Source organism: Artemia franciscana, chromosome 15 (assembly GCF_032884065.1).
Source record: "Artemia franciscana chromosome 15, ASM3288406v1, whole genome shotgun sequence".
Taxonomy (NCBI): domain Eukaryota; kingdom Metazoa; phylum Arthropoda; class Branchiopoda; order Anostraca; family Artemiidae; genus Artemia; species Artemia franciscana.
In genome coordinates, this window is record NC_088877.1 from 28245160 (window position 1) to 28261268 (window position 16109).

General features: G+C 35.5%; 1 protein-coding gene across 1 annotated transcript in view; it reads left to right on the forward strand.

Annotated features, from left to right (window-relative positions):
* The window catches only part of LOC136036623 (homeobox protein rough-like), a 34264-nt gene extending 20801 nt beyond the window's left edge, over positions 1-13463 (forward strand). The window contains exon 3 of the mRNA XM_065718927.1: positions 13262-13463. Within this exon, the coding sequence (XP_065574999.1) occupies positions 13262-13406 (145 nt within the window). The 3' untranslated portion in view covers positions 13407-13463. The remainder of the gene's footprint in view (positions 1-13261) is intronic.
* The last annotated feature ends 2646 nt before the right edge of the window (positions 13464-16109 follow it).

Below are 16109 nucleotides of genomic sequence, written 5' to 3' on the forward strand. Positions count from 1 at the left end.
CCCTAGCCACATGATTGAGCTAAGCATGAACGTATAATTTAATTAACATTTAAGGTTTTTTCTTGGAAATTCTTCTAGAAACTGGCTTACTTTTGCAGTTTCAAATTTTGTGTTTGTCGACATTAGTTTTGTTAGCATAATATTTCCTTCGCAAATTATGGGCAGAATACTTTTGCTTTAATGCCAATCCCTCAGTTATGATTTGCCTTTTTGGATTAGCTTTAAAATTCAGGCGGGCATTTGTTGGAAATACCGGCAAAATGTTTGACATTGACCCTTATCCTCATTCACACATTGTATTCATTTCATACTTAGTCATTCTTTTTAGTCACTCGAGTTTCAAGATTTTTTAGCATTCGATTGGCATGTAATTTTTCTTGTGACTCTTAATTGCTGGTTCAGTGCGAAATGAAACTATTTATAAGCAATTTTCTAATTTACTAATCAATTTACTAATTTACTAAGCAATTTACACACATACAAATGTGCATGAAAAGCATTGTTGCTACTATTTCAATCCATTCCAAGTTGTTTACATAATCTTCAAACGTCTTTTTCGTATGTTAGTGGGTGTAAACAAGTAAAGAGGTTAATACCCGTTTTTGTCACTAAGAAACTAAAGTCCGGAACATAGGTCACTTAATAAGGCAGTTTTAGGTGAAATTAGTTGTAAGTGATCAAGTTTCAGGTATTTGCAGCTATTATAGAGCCTCTTCCTCCTCTGATCAGATTAGTTAAGAATTTGATCAGAAGTAGTTTGATTATAAAAGGGCCTAATTACTTTTCATAAAATCATTGATAGTCTTGTAAACATATTTTTGTTAGCAGTATTTCGCAAGATAAGTTTTTGTCAACTTGATCCAAAAATTTTTTGTCACAAATTTGTTTCCGAACAATTAAGAAAAATTTTTCTTATCTGAAAAGAACTTTCACGCCATTCCTGATGGCACCTGGATTGAAGTATAATTTAGCATGACTAAAATGGTACCAACATTTCCAGGAACTAAATTTTTTCCCACATTTTGACAGTAGATAATTACTTTTAATTACAAGGCCCCATCCTAGAGCTTATTGAGTTTAAATGGATTCTTTGTAAACGGTTGAATATGGTCACAGTGTAATTAATATCCTTTGGGAACTGAAACAAGTGTTTTGTGATGGAAATTGTTTTCACTTCCATAAAAAATAATCACATAAACGAACAGTTGGAAGCATTGCCGCAATAAAAAGGTAAAAAGTATTAAGTGCAGTTCTGAAATTTTGAGCAATTGAAGTTCCAGGGAATACAATTCTCACAGCCTTTATAGAAGATACTGAAAATATGAATAGTTACATTCCTTTCAAGAATTCCTCGAAAAAGATTAGCCGTGGCGGAAAAGTCAATTATTATTTTATCTGTAGTGTACCGAGTGCCTCCACACCATCTGAATGCTGATATAAATTAAGAATACATATAGATCCCCATCTCCTTCAAGCTCTTTATGTTTGTCTGTGAATTTCCCCATAATACCCCATTTACTCTCCATATTGATGAAAATGAGCTCCTTCAATGTTTCACTCTCCATAAAGATTGTTTCTACGTGGTTTCCAGCTTATATTGTGATGCCCTAGTATATTGCAACACACAAGCTTAAAATGTGCTTATAATAAAAAAAAAACAGATGGGTGATTGTCCCCCTCCCCAAGTTTTTCTAAAGTCACCAGTGTTTTTCTTCAAGTACTGAAAACCATTTATAGGTATATTTTTTTTGCAAACAAGTATTATCTCTTTTATAAAAAAAAACTGCTGAAGAAAAACAGGTATTTCAAAAGATGTCTCTTTTTGTCTATAATATTTTAAAAACAGTTTTTACGGAGGAAGTAAAGAGGAAAGTTGAAACTTAAAACAAACAAAAATGATTACTTCGCAACCTATCTAACACACATCGATAAAACCAGTTTAAACAGACAAACTGGGTATATTTCCCTACATTTGTAGGATTACAGAAAACTAGCCCTTTACTGAAAACACAAAAGCCAAGCATAAAAAACAAGAATATTGATTTGGCAGTCAAAAGTTATTACCTAGCCTCACAGCAATAAACTAATCAATAAAGCTTGTCATAGTCTTGCATGAGCTGTTATATCAGTAACTTTCAGTATAAAATTAAAGTTATCTATAAAAATGAATATCATCAAATAAGTGCAAAGTTATTAAACACCATAAATAATAATGGATTGGCTTATCAGTTAACATCTAGTCTCTGTCTCACCTAGTGTTGCTCGAAATTAAGAACAAATAAACCGTAGTAATAACTCTGGAAATCTGGTTATTCCTCTCTATACAACGGATAATTTTAAGATATGATACAAATTCTAAAGCGAGTCTGTAGTTTTAATACTATGAAGATTGGTTCACTTCGAACTTGTCTACAATTAAATAAAAAAACTAGTTTTTTTTAACTGAAAGTAAGGAGCGACATTAAAACTTAAAACGAACAGAAATTACTCCTTGTATGAAATGGGTTGTCCCCTCCGCAATCCCTCGCTCTTTACGCTAAAGCGTTTAATTGTTTTAAAAAGTAGAATTGTGGCAAAGAGTCAAACTTTAGCGTAAAGACTAAAGAGCGAGGGATTGCGGAGGGGACAACCCATTTCATATAAGGAGTAATTTCTGTTCGTTTTAAGTTTTAATGTCGCTCCTTACTTTCAGTTAAAAAAACTAGTTTTTTTTATTTAATTTCTGAACGTTTTTGAATTAATACATGTTTGATTTTGGCTCTCCGCACATAAATTATTAAAATGAAATTTGTATATTAATTCTTTTTTTTGCTAAATGGCTTTCTCTTAGTTTTGATCAGATGATTTTGAGAAATAAGGGGTGGGGAAGGAGGCCTAATTGCCCTCCAATTTTTCTGTTACTTAAAAAGGCAACTAGAACTTTTAATTTTTAACGAACGTTTTTATTAGTAAAAAATATGCGTAACTTAAGAATTAACTTACGTAACAAACTTTTATATTCTTATATTTGTATTATGTATACGAGGGGGTTTGTACCCTTGTTAATACCTCGCTCTTACACTAAATCGTAAATTTTGTCCCTATTCTTTAAGAAAATGACCCCTGAATCAAAAAGGCCGTAGAATAAATAGTTGAAATTACTAAAAATATTTTAGCATAAAGAGCGAGGTATTTATCTCCTCCTAAATACCTCGCTCTTTATGCTAAAGTATTTTTGGAACCCCTCATATGCGTAATAATCTCTGTTCGTGTTAAGTTTCAATGCTACTCCTTACTTTCAATTGAAAAAACGTTTTTATGTTTATTTTTTCATTGTTTTTTTTTTTATAGTAATGCTAGAAAATCCTGCGCCCTTTTCATTGAATTTTTCTTCCCCCATGACATATTCCTCCAAGGAAAGATCCTTCCACATAGCCTCCTCCCCTCAACCCCACCCCCAAGCGAAAAAAATCCCCCTGAAAACGTCTGTACACTTCCCAATAACCATTACTATATGTAAACATTGGTCAAAGTTTGTAACTTGCAGCCCCTTCCCCAGGGATTGTGGGGGAGTAAGTCATTCCCAAAGACATAGTTATAATGGTTTTCGACTATGCATAACAAAATGGCTACATCAAAATTTTGATCCGTTGACTTTGGGAAAAAATGAGCGTTGGAGGGGGCCTAAGTGCCCTCCAATTTTTTTGGTCACTTAAAAAGGGCACTAGAACTTTTTATTTCCGTTAGAATGAGCCCTCTTGCGACACTCTAGGACCACTTGGTCGATACGATGACCACTGGGAAAAAAAAAACAAAAAAAAAAAACAAACAAACAAATAAAAGCGCACCCGTGATTTGTCTTCTGGCAAAAAATACGAAATTCCACATTTTTGTAGATAGGAGCTGGAAATTTTTGCTATAGGGTTCTCTGATACGCTGAATGCGATGGTGTGATTTTTCGTTAAGATTTTATGACTTTTAGGGTATGTTTTCCCCTATTTTCCAAAATAAGGCAAATTTTCTCAGGCTCGTAACTTTTGTTGACAAAGACTAAATTCAGTGAAACCTGTATATTTAGAATCAGCATGAAAATTCGATTCTTTTGATGTATCTTTAAGCATCAAAATTCCGTTTTTTAGAGTTTCGTTTACTATTGAGCCGGGTCACTCCTTACTGCAGTTCGTTACCACGAACTGTTTGAAATAATCATAAAGTGTCCTTTTCAGATCTAAAACGACAGTCAATCCTTGGACTTAGGTCAAAGTGCAGAAGTGATAACTAATTAAACGAAAAAATTAAGCAACAATATACTGTTAAATATCCTTAAGTGGTTTGCTTTTACTGTACCAAAACCTATATTGTCACGAGTTTTCAGTAAAGTGCTAATTTTCTGTAATCCTTCAAAAATAGAACACTAGTGAAATTTGCACTAGTTCTATCGATAAATGTTAGATCTATGCCCGTTTTTAATTTGAATTTAATATAGAAGCAACACTTCAATAATCATTTTCCGGAAGGGGGCGGAGGCAGCCGTTCAAAAAAAAATTAAATTTAGTAGCACTTAAAGAAAGTAGATTCAGGCGAATAGCTTTGACACCAAAGGTTAACTAAGCGGATAGCTTTGCATTTCCAGACATATTTTTGGCTAATTTTGGTAGCTTAACAGAAGTGTGCCTTTAGGCTTTGGGGGTTAATTGAACTGTCCGTAAATGGAAAAGCCACTCATTACTTGTAAATGACATCAAAGTTTCAAAAAGATCATTTCTCGTGTAGCTACGATAAATGGTATTATAAACCAGGTTTTTTGAAATGAACTACAAAAGATCACATCTTCGTCTGCTTTTGAAGCCAGAACCACTTCGAATCTACTGTTTATCACGGTTGCAGTGGCCGCTGCAACCTAGTAAAGAGCGAACCACAGTCCATTGTTACCAAAAGTTAAGAAACGCGTTTAGAAAAAAATTACCTAATGAAAAATTGCCATCTGACCCCGATCCAGGAATGGTAACTATTATTTCGGTTCGTCTTTGAAGTAAAAGTTTATTGTGAAAAGAAAAGAACGGTGATTTAAAACAAAGGCTGAAACCCCTCGAAAATGACATCGCATCAAAATGAAAAGTCTACCTTTGGAATCAGCACGGTCGAAAACTTAATCATGGGAAATTACAGCCCCTCTTCTTAAACAACAAGGAAAATGACTTTTTGCATGGGTAGCACTGGGCTGTCTCCCGTTTTTTTTTTTTTTTTCTAGATAGGCTAGGGGGTGACCAAACATCATAGAAAGATATGTAATACCTCCTTAAAACACAAATTGAATTTGCTAGTGCTGTTTTAAGTGACCAAAAATATTGGAGGGCAACTAGACCCCCTTCCTAAGGGCTCCTCCCCCCAAAGTCATCCAATCACAATTTTGAGATAGCGATTTTGTTCAACATACTTCGAAGGTCAAACGTCTTTCGTTTTGGTGATGATATGACCCCACATAGTCCCTGGGGAAAGGGCTGCACACTGCATCAATATTGGACGTATTGATATCACGTGTATCGGTATTGGCGTATTTTTATTGGGCGTATTGGAATCGCAGGTATCTAGACAGATTTTTAATCCAGATAAAAAAAAAGGCTCGTAACTTTTGATGGGTAAAACTAAGCTTGATGAAACTAATGTATTTAAAATCAGCATAAACCTTTGACTCAGCATAAACTTTCTTTAGAGTTTCGGCTACTACTGAGCCGGGTCGCTCCTTACTACAATTTGTTACCTCGAACTGTTTGATAATTCCAATGGTGAATAATGTATAACCTTAAATTGTAAAAAATGCGCCTTAGTATTGCTCGAAGTGAAGATCAAATAAGCCAAAATATGAACACAGGATACCCAGTTATTTATACAGCAGTAAATTTCAAGTTATAATATATTGTAAAGCTTGTCTATAGTCCTAATACTATCAAGATGGAGTTACTTCGAACTTGTCTACAAACTAATCATGGCTTGTCCTCTTCACAACCAAAAAGAGCCAGTCATTGAACTGAGCCATTATGCAGAAGTGATTCCAAATTAAATGAAAAAGAAAATTAAGCAACAATCCTAAAATATCCCATTTTCATTCTGTAAAAAATGTCCTTAATTGGTTTACTTTTACAGTACCATGGCTTCTATATTATTTGGTGTTTTCAGCAAAGCGCCAGTTTTCTATAATCCTAGAAACATAGGGAAACATAATTGGTTGGTTATTTGCACTAGTTTTATTGATAAATATTAGATAGGCTATGAAGTAATAATTTTTGTCCGTTTTAAGTTTCACCTTTGCTTTTTATTTCTCTCAAAAAAAACTTTTTTTTTTAATGAATCTAGATAAGAAGTGATACCATAAGTGCTGTTTTAGTGTTATATCACATTTCGGATTGGTCTTGTCGCGTTTGATGATCTAGGTTCTTTATTTGTCATCTAGGCATTATAATTACTCCCTTTACTTGCTCTACTTACCTAGGCATTATGAAATTACTTGAAAAGCCTTTTGTAAATAGACTAATTAGTAATAGACCAATTATAATGCAATAGACTAATTACACTTGGTATTTTATACTTAAGTATGTTCCTTTTGTAATGTCTAATGCGTCATAGAAATAAAAACGATACTTTCACTCTTTGGGAAGGAAGGGGAATAAAATTTATTCTTTTGGAATGCACTAGTAAATATGACGTTGGAAATATGATTTTTCTTGTCAATCATTTGTTTCTTGTGTAATTTTGCATGCATCATAGACAGTGAAAACGATCCAACCAATAGTGAGGCAAATATGACGTATGTATGCTTTTCAAATGTGTTCATGAGCATGACGTCACTTACGTAATGTTTTTTTTTTCAAATTTGAGGCTTTCAACTAATTTTCCAAAAATTCTGACCTACATAGATCGCTCTTTAGACCAGAAAATCGTAGGTTACCAATTTTCCCAAAAAAATATTAACCCATTTTCGAGAAAAAATAAATAAACACAAAAATAAATAAATACACAATTATTGCTCGTTTATATATATATATGTGTTTAACATCGTTACATTTAACGATATCGTGTGATATCATGCCATATTATTAAGAATGCGTACTATAATTAATTCCTAGAGAATTGAAAATAGTTTACAACCTCATGGAGAGAGGATTGAGGGGCTAGAAATAGGAGCTGTGCCCTTTTGCTCTGCGACCAATAATACAATGATCTAATAACTTACCCTGGTAATACTGCCACTTATCCGGTAAAAGCTTTTAACAAAAATAGGCATTAAAGCTTATTATCTATATAGGATCTGATTAGTTTTTATCGTGTTTATTGCGAAGCAATTTCAGATAGGGAAAACAGCGAGCAGGAATTACCACGGTCAATTTAACTTTCTTGCATGTTTAGGAATCAGTTTTTTCTCGCTAGAAAATAATTATTTAATTAGATTGTTAAAGGCTAACGTAACTTGTGGAGAGAACAAATGGGAGGGTAGCATTAAAAGAAAATTATTACTATTATTCTAATGCAATTTTCTACTTGAGTTAAAAGTCTATGTGGTGCGTCATGCATGTCAAACTCGTTTGGTTGAAGAGCCCTTTTTCGTTCGAAAATGAGATGTAAACGTTATTAGGCACTGATCCAATCTAAGAACTTCTTGACTTAAATTCATATGACTAATATCCATCACATTTCATTAGTATCTTACTATTAACATAAACAGATCAAAATATCGCACATATAAATACAGGGTGAGTGTTGCAGCAGTTACTGTAACCCAGTGAAGACCGAACCACAGTCCATAGTAACCAAAAGTATGAAAACGTGTTTATAAAACAGCTCCCTAATGAGAAAATTGCCATCCGACACTGATCCAGGACTGGTAACTATTATTTTGGTTCAGATTCAAAGTAAAGGTTTATTGCGAAAAATAAATTTATGGTGATTTTGAAAGAAAAGCAGAGACCCCTAAATGGCGTCGGATCGAATTGAAAAGGGCAGCGCTGGAATCTGGGTCTTTGAAAACCTAGAATAAGGGAAAGTCCCCTACCTTGAACAGCAGGGAAAATCACTTTTTTGCACCGGTTGAGCTGATGTGTCTCCTTTTTTTCTTTTTATGAGGGCTAGCGGGTTACCAGGGTATCCTAGAGATATGTTGAAATCTATTTCTCATGTATACGTGCCTTTTATAAATTGCACCTTCTGAAAGTGCCATATGGCACTAAACATGGAGCTTTGTGTGTCATTTATCAAGGGATGGGGCTAGTGGGCTACCAGAACATCGTAGACAGATGTTTAATAACTCATATAAAAGATATTGCTCATATCTACGTTCATACTATGAATTTTTTCAACTAAAAGCGCCAAATAGCACTAAAAACGGCACTTTGGTGCCTAGCCTCAAGTAAACAATTTGGGGCTAGTAGCTACCACAACTTCTTGGAGAGTTGTTTAATGGCTCATTTGAAAGATATTGCTGATGTCTACGTGCTTTTTGTCAATTTTACCATCCTTGGGTACCATGTAAAACTAGAACGGTACTTTTGGTCCCACTTATTGAGTGGAGAAGCTTGGAAGGATAAAACGGTACCATTATAGTAATTCAAAGCCCTTAACTTGAGGTTTGCAAGTACCCCTTCTCCTTAATTTCCCCTTCTAACCCCCTCTTAGTAAATCAACAAAAGTAGATCTACAGAAAGATAAATGTCATACTTCCCAATAACAAATACTGTGCGTAAGCAATGAGCTAATTTTCTAGCTAGCCGCCCTGGCTGAGTTGTTCGCGCGCTGGCGTGGGAATTCTGTGTCCAAGGGGGACGGGTTCAATCCCATTTGTGACCAGTTATCTAGTTTGGGACGGGGATCACTGGCGTGACTCTGTAAGCTCAGCCAGAGCCGACCCAGCTCTAAATGGGTACCTGGAGAAATATGGGGAAGGTATGCAGGAAGGGTGTGTGAAAGCACAGGATGGTTGGCCCCCAGCCCCCCATTACACTTCCTGGTTGAAGGCCCATGAAACGGAGATCAGCACCGGGTCTAGTCCCATCTTACTTACTTACTTACTTACTTAATTTTCTAGCTAAAAACCCTTTTGTCAGGGGTTTTGAGGGGGGTCATGGCATCCCCAGAGGTAAGTAGCATGCAAGTATGCAGTCTGAGCGCCCAGATAGTCCAATAATTCCAAGCGCAAAGGTATCTCATCATTTCGAGCACATAGTACTCTATCATTCCGAGCAGACACATATGACGTTGACGCAATTTCAGGGTGACAGGGAAATTTATGGAAGTGTTATTATCTGAGTTTCGTGACCACGAAAAATGCAATGCTCTTGAACAAGCGTGTGTTAGACTAAGGACATTAAATGGAATGTAGTCAAAGAATTTCATTGATGCCAAAGGACTTACAAAATCAGGATTCTCTTTTGTTCACCATAGTGACAAGGTTCAGTGTGTTTTTGTGCTGGTGTTGTTGGAAACTGGGAAGAGAGCAATGTACCTATAGATGAGCGTAGAAGACACTTTGAAACATGTCCCTTTGCTCTAGGATTTGATGTGGGAAACCTTCCAATTAAACCTCCTGTTTCAACTGGAGGCTATGACATTTGTGAACGATACAGGGGATCAAGAAGCTATAGCCAAGACTACATTATTTTTGTCTGCAACCACAAAGGTATACCTTTACTGTCACAAGAAGAAGGTAGTGCTCTTAAACGAGAGGATATTAGTCAATAACTAGGTATTATGTAATTGCAGATATCATGACAGACAAGTTGTAAAATGTATTATCCTAAGGATTTTCTCCATGAAAAATGCAGGGCTCCTAAACGAGAGGGTTTTAGACTAAGGACATTTAGTGGAATGTGGTCAATATTTCAGCGATGCCGAAGTTCTTACAACAGCAGGATTATTTTTTGTGGGCTAGAGTGATCAGGTCCAGTGTGCTCTTTGTGGAGGTGTGGTTGGAAACTAGGAAGAGGGGGATGTGCCTATAAATGAATGTATGAAACCCTTCGAAACATGTCTTTTTGTTCAAGGAGTTGATGTGGGAGACATTTCAGTAAAACCTTCTACTTTAACGGGAGGTTATGACATTTGTGAGCGATACATGTGACTGCGTTTCTGTGTGTCTAAAAACATCTAAGTCCAAAAAAATTGAAAATTGAAAAAAAATTGAAAGGGGGCAGAAACTTGGGGAGGGCATTGGGGCCCTGGAGGGTGACTCGGAGCCTTGGTAGTGTATATTGGGTCCAGGATGGGAATGTGGGGACCCAAACTCATGTGAAAGCCCCATAACTGAAAAACAGATGTGCTCAGGGCCATTTACATCACAGAAATGATATCTGGCTGGTTGTAGTCATAATCAATTATCAATAATCAATAATCAGCTAGATACTATTAGGATATAAGATCTCCTCCAATTGTATATTAGAATCCGTATCAAAAATTCGTTTATTAAACATCATGTCACTTCAAGCTTACTGAAATTATTGAACAATATGCTTGGCAAACGAAACTCAGATAATGATGCTTCCATGAATTTCCTTATAAACCGGAAATAGCGATAACGCCATAATTTTCTGCTTGCAATGATGGGATACTGTGCACTCAGAATAATGGGATACCTGGGCACTTGGACTGCATGCTAGCATACTACTGACGCATTGTTATTACACCTCTCAGCTATGGGGAATAAAATGGCTATCTTAGAGTTTTAATCAGATATTTCTGAGGAAAAAAAATGTATGGGAGGGGAGCTAGTTGCCCTCCGATCTTTTTGATCACCCAAAAAGGGATACCATAACTTTTAGTTTCCGTTGGAATTAGCCTTCTCCCTATCTTCTTGGACCGTTGGTTCGATACAATCCAATCGGGGAAAACAACAAAAAAAATATCAAGCATCAGTGATGTTTATTCTGGCAAAACATATAAAAATCCTTATGTTTACAAATTGGAGATTGAAATCTCTAATGTAAGGGTCTGTGACGAGCTGAATCTCAAGCTGCGATTTTCATTAAAATTAATCTACTTTTTGGGGGTGTTTCCCCCTTTTTCGAAAATCAGGCAAATTTTCACAGGCTCGTAACTTCTGGTGGCCAAAATTGAATCAATCAAAACGAAATCAAACAGTTCGTGGTAACGAACTGTAGTAAGGAGCGACCCGGCTCAATAGTAACCAAAACTTTAAAAAATGGAATTTTGATACCAATAGCTACATCAAAAGAATCGCATTTTAATGCTGGTTTTAAATATATAAGTTTCATCAAGTTTAGTTTTACCCATCAAAAGTTAAGAGCCTGAGAAAATTTGCGTTATTTTAGAAAATAGGGGGAAATGCCCCCTAAAAGTCATAGAATCTTAACGAAAATCACACCATCAGATTCAGCGTATCAGAGAACCCTACTGTAGAAGTTTCGAGCTCCTATCTACAAAAATTTGCATTTTTTGCCAGAAGGCAGATCACGGATGCGTGTTTATTTGTTTTTTTTTTTTTTTTTTTTTTTTCCAGGGGTGATCGTATCGACCCAGTTGTCCTAGAATGTTGCAAGAGGGCTCATTATAACGGAAATGAAAAGTTCTAGTGCCCTTTTTAAGTGACCAAAAAAATTGGAGGGCACCTAGGCCTCCTCCCACGCTAATTATTTTCCCCAAGTCAACGGATCAAAATTCTGAGATAGCCATTTTATTCAGCGTAGTCAAAAAACCTTATAACTATGTCTTTGGGGACGACTTACTCCCCCACAGTCCCCGTGGGAGGGGCAACAAGTTACAAACTTTGACCAGTGCTTACATATAGTAATGGTTATTGGGAAGTATACAGGCGTTTTCAGGAGGTTTTTTTTGGTTTGGGGGAGGGGTTGAGAAGAGGGGGATATGCTGGGGGAATTTCCTTCGAGAATTTGTAATGGGAGAAGAAAATTTCCATGAAGGGAGAGCAGGATTTACTAGCATTATTTAAAAAAAAAACAATTAAAAAATAAAAGTGAAAAAGCTTTTTCAGCTGGAAGTAAGGAACAGCAATAAAACTTAAAACAAACAGAAATTATTACCCATATGAGGGGCTCACCTCCTTCTAATACCTCGCTCTTTACGCTAAAGTATTTTCGGTAATTTCAACTACTTATTCTACGGCTTTTGTGATTCAGGGGGTCATTCTTAATGAATTGGGATAAAATTTAAGCTTTAGTGTAAAGAGCGAGGTACTGACGATGGGGCGAATCCCCTCATATATGTAATAAAAACATGAGAATACAAAAGTTCTTTACGTAAGCTAATTTATAAGTTACGTAAATCTTTTACCAATAAAAAGATTCGTAAAAAATTAAAAGTTCTAGTTGCCTTTTTAATTAACCAAAAAATCGGGGGGGGGGCAACTAGGCTTCGTCCCCCGCTCTTTTTTTCTCAAAATCATTCGATCAAAATTATGAGAAAGCCATTGAGCCAAAAAAAAAAAATATGCAAATTTCGTTTTGATTATTCCTCTGCGGAGAGCCAAAATCAAAACATGCATTGATTCAAAACGTTCAGAAATTAAATAAAAAAAACAAGTTTTTTCAACTGAAAGTAAGGAGTGACATCAAAACTTAAAACGCACAGAAATTACTTCGTATATGAAAGAGGCTGCTTCCTCATCAACGCCCCGCTCTTTACGCTAAAGTTTTTTACTGTTTTAGAAAGAAGAATTGAGAGAAAGAGTCAAACTTTAGCGTAAAGAGCGGGGCGTTGATGAGGAAGCAGCCTCTTTCATATACGAAGTAATTTCTGTGCGTTTTAAGTTTTGATGTCACTCCTTACTTTCAGTTGAAAAAACTTGTTTTTTTTATTTAATCAAACATAAAAAGCCAATTCTTAGAATCTGACTTATTAGAATTTTGGTTACTATTGGGCTGAGTCGCTCCTTGCTTACAATTCGCTATCCCAAACTGTTTGACATATTTTCTGATGTTTCAGAAGAAGAAAAAAAAAATTAAATCTGGTAGGCAATTATTTTCATTGTTTTTTAATGTGTTAGCCACCCAATTTGACATTAGTTATTCTTAAATGAAGAACAGCGTATACTTTTTTCAATTGCAAATTATTGGTACATATAGAAGTCTTGATGATACGAAATTTTGCTCAACATAAATAGGACTAGTCGCTGAATATTTCTGGTGATTTATTTTTTGTTTAAAAAAAAGTAATAAATTTTCCAGATACTGTACTTTACATCTATTTTTAGAAGGTGTCTTTTGAAATAACTTGTGGTGAAATTTTCTCTGTCAATCTTCAATCTCTTTCTATATTCTAGATGCGATGGCCAGCACGACATGTTGCAACCATGTGCAGCTTGTTTTCCCTCTGCAGCGTTTCCGTTTCCTCCAACAATATTCTTTCCGCCATCTCTTGTGTTTCGGCCCAGCCCGTCGACGTTGCAAGAAAACTCTAGTCATTAAAAATGTGTATTTGTTTGTTTTTTGTAATCTACAATTATAATTGTGCTTCTCTTCATATTTTAAATGCTATCAATGATAATGAAAAGACTGCTACTGACCTCAGTTCAAATATTGTAAAAATTGTTAATTAATATATGAAAAGAAGGGTTTGAAGGCAGGTTGTTTTAGGGGGAAATGCAGAATCGATAAACTATATGAAAATGTAAGAAATTAGCGTGTAAATTGTTAAAACCTCACGAATTTGATGGACCAGTCTGGATGGTCATTTGTTCAATCCCAGTCTAGCTAAGAGGGAACCAAACCTTGCATAATACACTCTGTGTACCTGTTTTTTTTGTGTTTTTTTTTCACAGGCGTTTTGGGAATATGTAGAGTCCATTTGAAGAACTCAGCTCAACTCAATTTATTAACATCAAATAATCAATTCATGCATCTCTTTTAAAATCCCTGCAAAAGGCTCTATGGCCTTTGAACGTAGATGAAAAATTAACCCAAATGACTTTTCATCAATCTTTCGAAGACATCGATGGAGGGACAGTGTCAGATATTCTTCGGCAGGGAGTTCCAACCCCCTTCTACATCCGTATATAGGGCTATAATCTGACCTCACGGTGGGAGTTCTAAAAACCACCAAAATTCAGAATTACGAGTTCCATGAAGATTTACACTAACTCGGGGTTGTAACAATTACAACAAATATACCAAGACAAATATACCTTAGCTTACGTATCATACCTAAGCTTCTTGACACTTTTAATCTTAGAAATTTAATATGGTTATCACATGAAAGATTCTCATCGACAAGGACTCCTAGAAACCTAACAAACTTATTTTGTGATCTAGAACTAGTACATTTAGAACTTGGAATAATATTTAAGCCAGGAAACTGCAAGCCAATTCTGAAAAAAAACAAAAAATTGAGACTTGGAAACATTTAGACCGAGACGATTTGCTTGAAAACAACTCATAAGCTCTATCCATCAGTATTTGTATTACCAAATTATTTTGATCCTGCCCGGCACAAACAAGCGTATTCTATCTTCAGCGAATGCAAATAAATCAACATATTGTTCAATATATATTGAATTAGGATACTGCAACTCATCTGGGTGTCATATATTGCAACAAATGGACCTGGGAGCATCTCTTATAGCCCATACAAGTCACTCGTATAAACAATGTAAAGCAAAGGACCAACTATAGACCCTTGTAGAATTCAAAAGTCTACTTTGGCCTTAATATCAGACCCTGGATCAAAAGAAATAAATCAGTCATTAAAATAAGATTACAGCTATTATAATGCTTCTCCCCAAACACCAAATGCAAAAGTTTTGCAAGAAGAATCTCATGGGACAAACTCTCAAAAGCTTTACTCACATCCAAAAAATTCGTCGCTGGTGTTTTCTTCAAGTCTAGAGCATTATTCAAAAAATTCAGAGGACCAATACAAGCCTGTTCAGTAGAATACTTTAGACCGAACACGAACTGGTGCTCATGAAAAATTTATTTGCTGCAAAGAAATCTGCCAAACGAGAATGGAATAGTCTTTCAAAGACCATTGAAATTGTAGAAAGAAGGGAAATAGGGCCGTAATTTGAAGGATCAGTCTTGCTACCACCTTTGTGGATGACGATTATACGCGTGGACTTCAGTGCCTTAGGGAGAACTCCTCGTTCAAATGATCTAATAATTAATTTTGTTAGTGGAGTAACTATTGCTGGAGAATTGAATTGACTGCTCGAATGGGTATTAAAGCAGGTGCTGAAGAAGATGATCCCTTTAAATCAGAAACTATCCGAGAAGCCTCTGTTTCAGTTGTTTAAGCACAAAAGATTTGTGGCAAGAAGGAACCAAATATCTAGTAAAATCACTATTAGATCTTTATTCAGATACAGAATTAGTAGTCGAACGACCAATTGAAGCAAAATACGATGTAAATTGCTGCACATCGTATGATCGACATCGCTGGTAATGATCGAGTCGAATGACCAGACTTAACAACGGAATTTATTATCATTCCATGTTTTTTTTATATCTTTCCTGCATTCTGAAAATTTTCTACGATAGTAACCTGTTTTAACCCTACGTGTTGCTGACTTAAATATATTTCGATACTCTTTGAAATGATGATGTCGCTTAGATGTAGGATGATTCTTGTAAACTTTCCAAAGATAAAATTTTCGCTTAGTACGCTTTACTAATTCAGGAGTCATCCACGGACGCAATGGGGCTGATCTCTTGGAATTATTTTTCTTCTGGTCACGTAGACATACCTCAACGAAAGTGTCCTTGATCACTCCATAAATTTTTTTAAATACATCGTTTATAGGCATATTGAAATCATCCACAAATTTCCATGATACTTCTGATAGTTTGACCTAAGGTTTGAGCTCCTCTTCTTTTTTGAGAAAATGCTGAATTTGAAAAAGATGATTTAGAAGGACGGGTATTCAACATATCAAACTTAGAGCATACAGGGAAATGGTCTGATATATACGAAATATTTACAGCACTATTTTGAGAAGAAAGAGAGGAAAGTATATTATCAATTAAAGTGGCCGACGACTCAGTGATACGTGCTGGAATCAAAATAGAAGGCAATAAACCAAAAGACGTCATAGCAGATAAAAATCGATCACCATTGATGAGTTTTTATCCATTTGGTAAATATTAAAATCATCCATAAATATAATATCAAAGTTC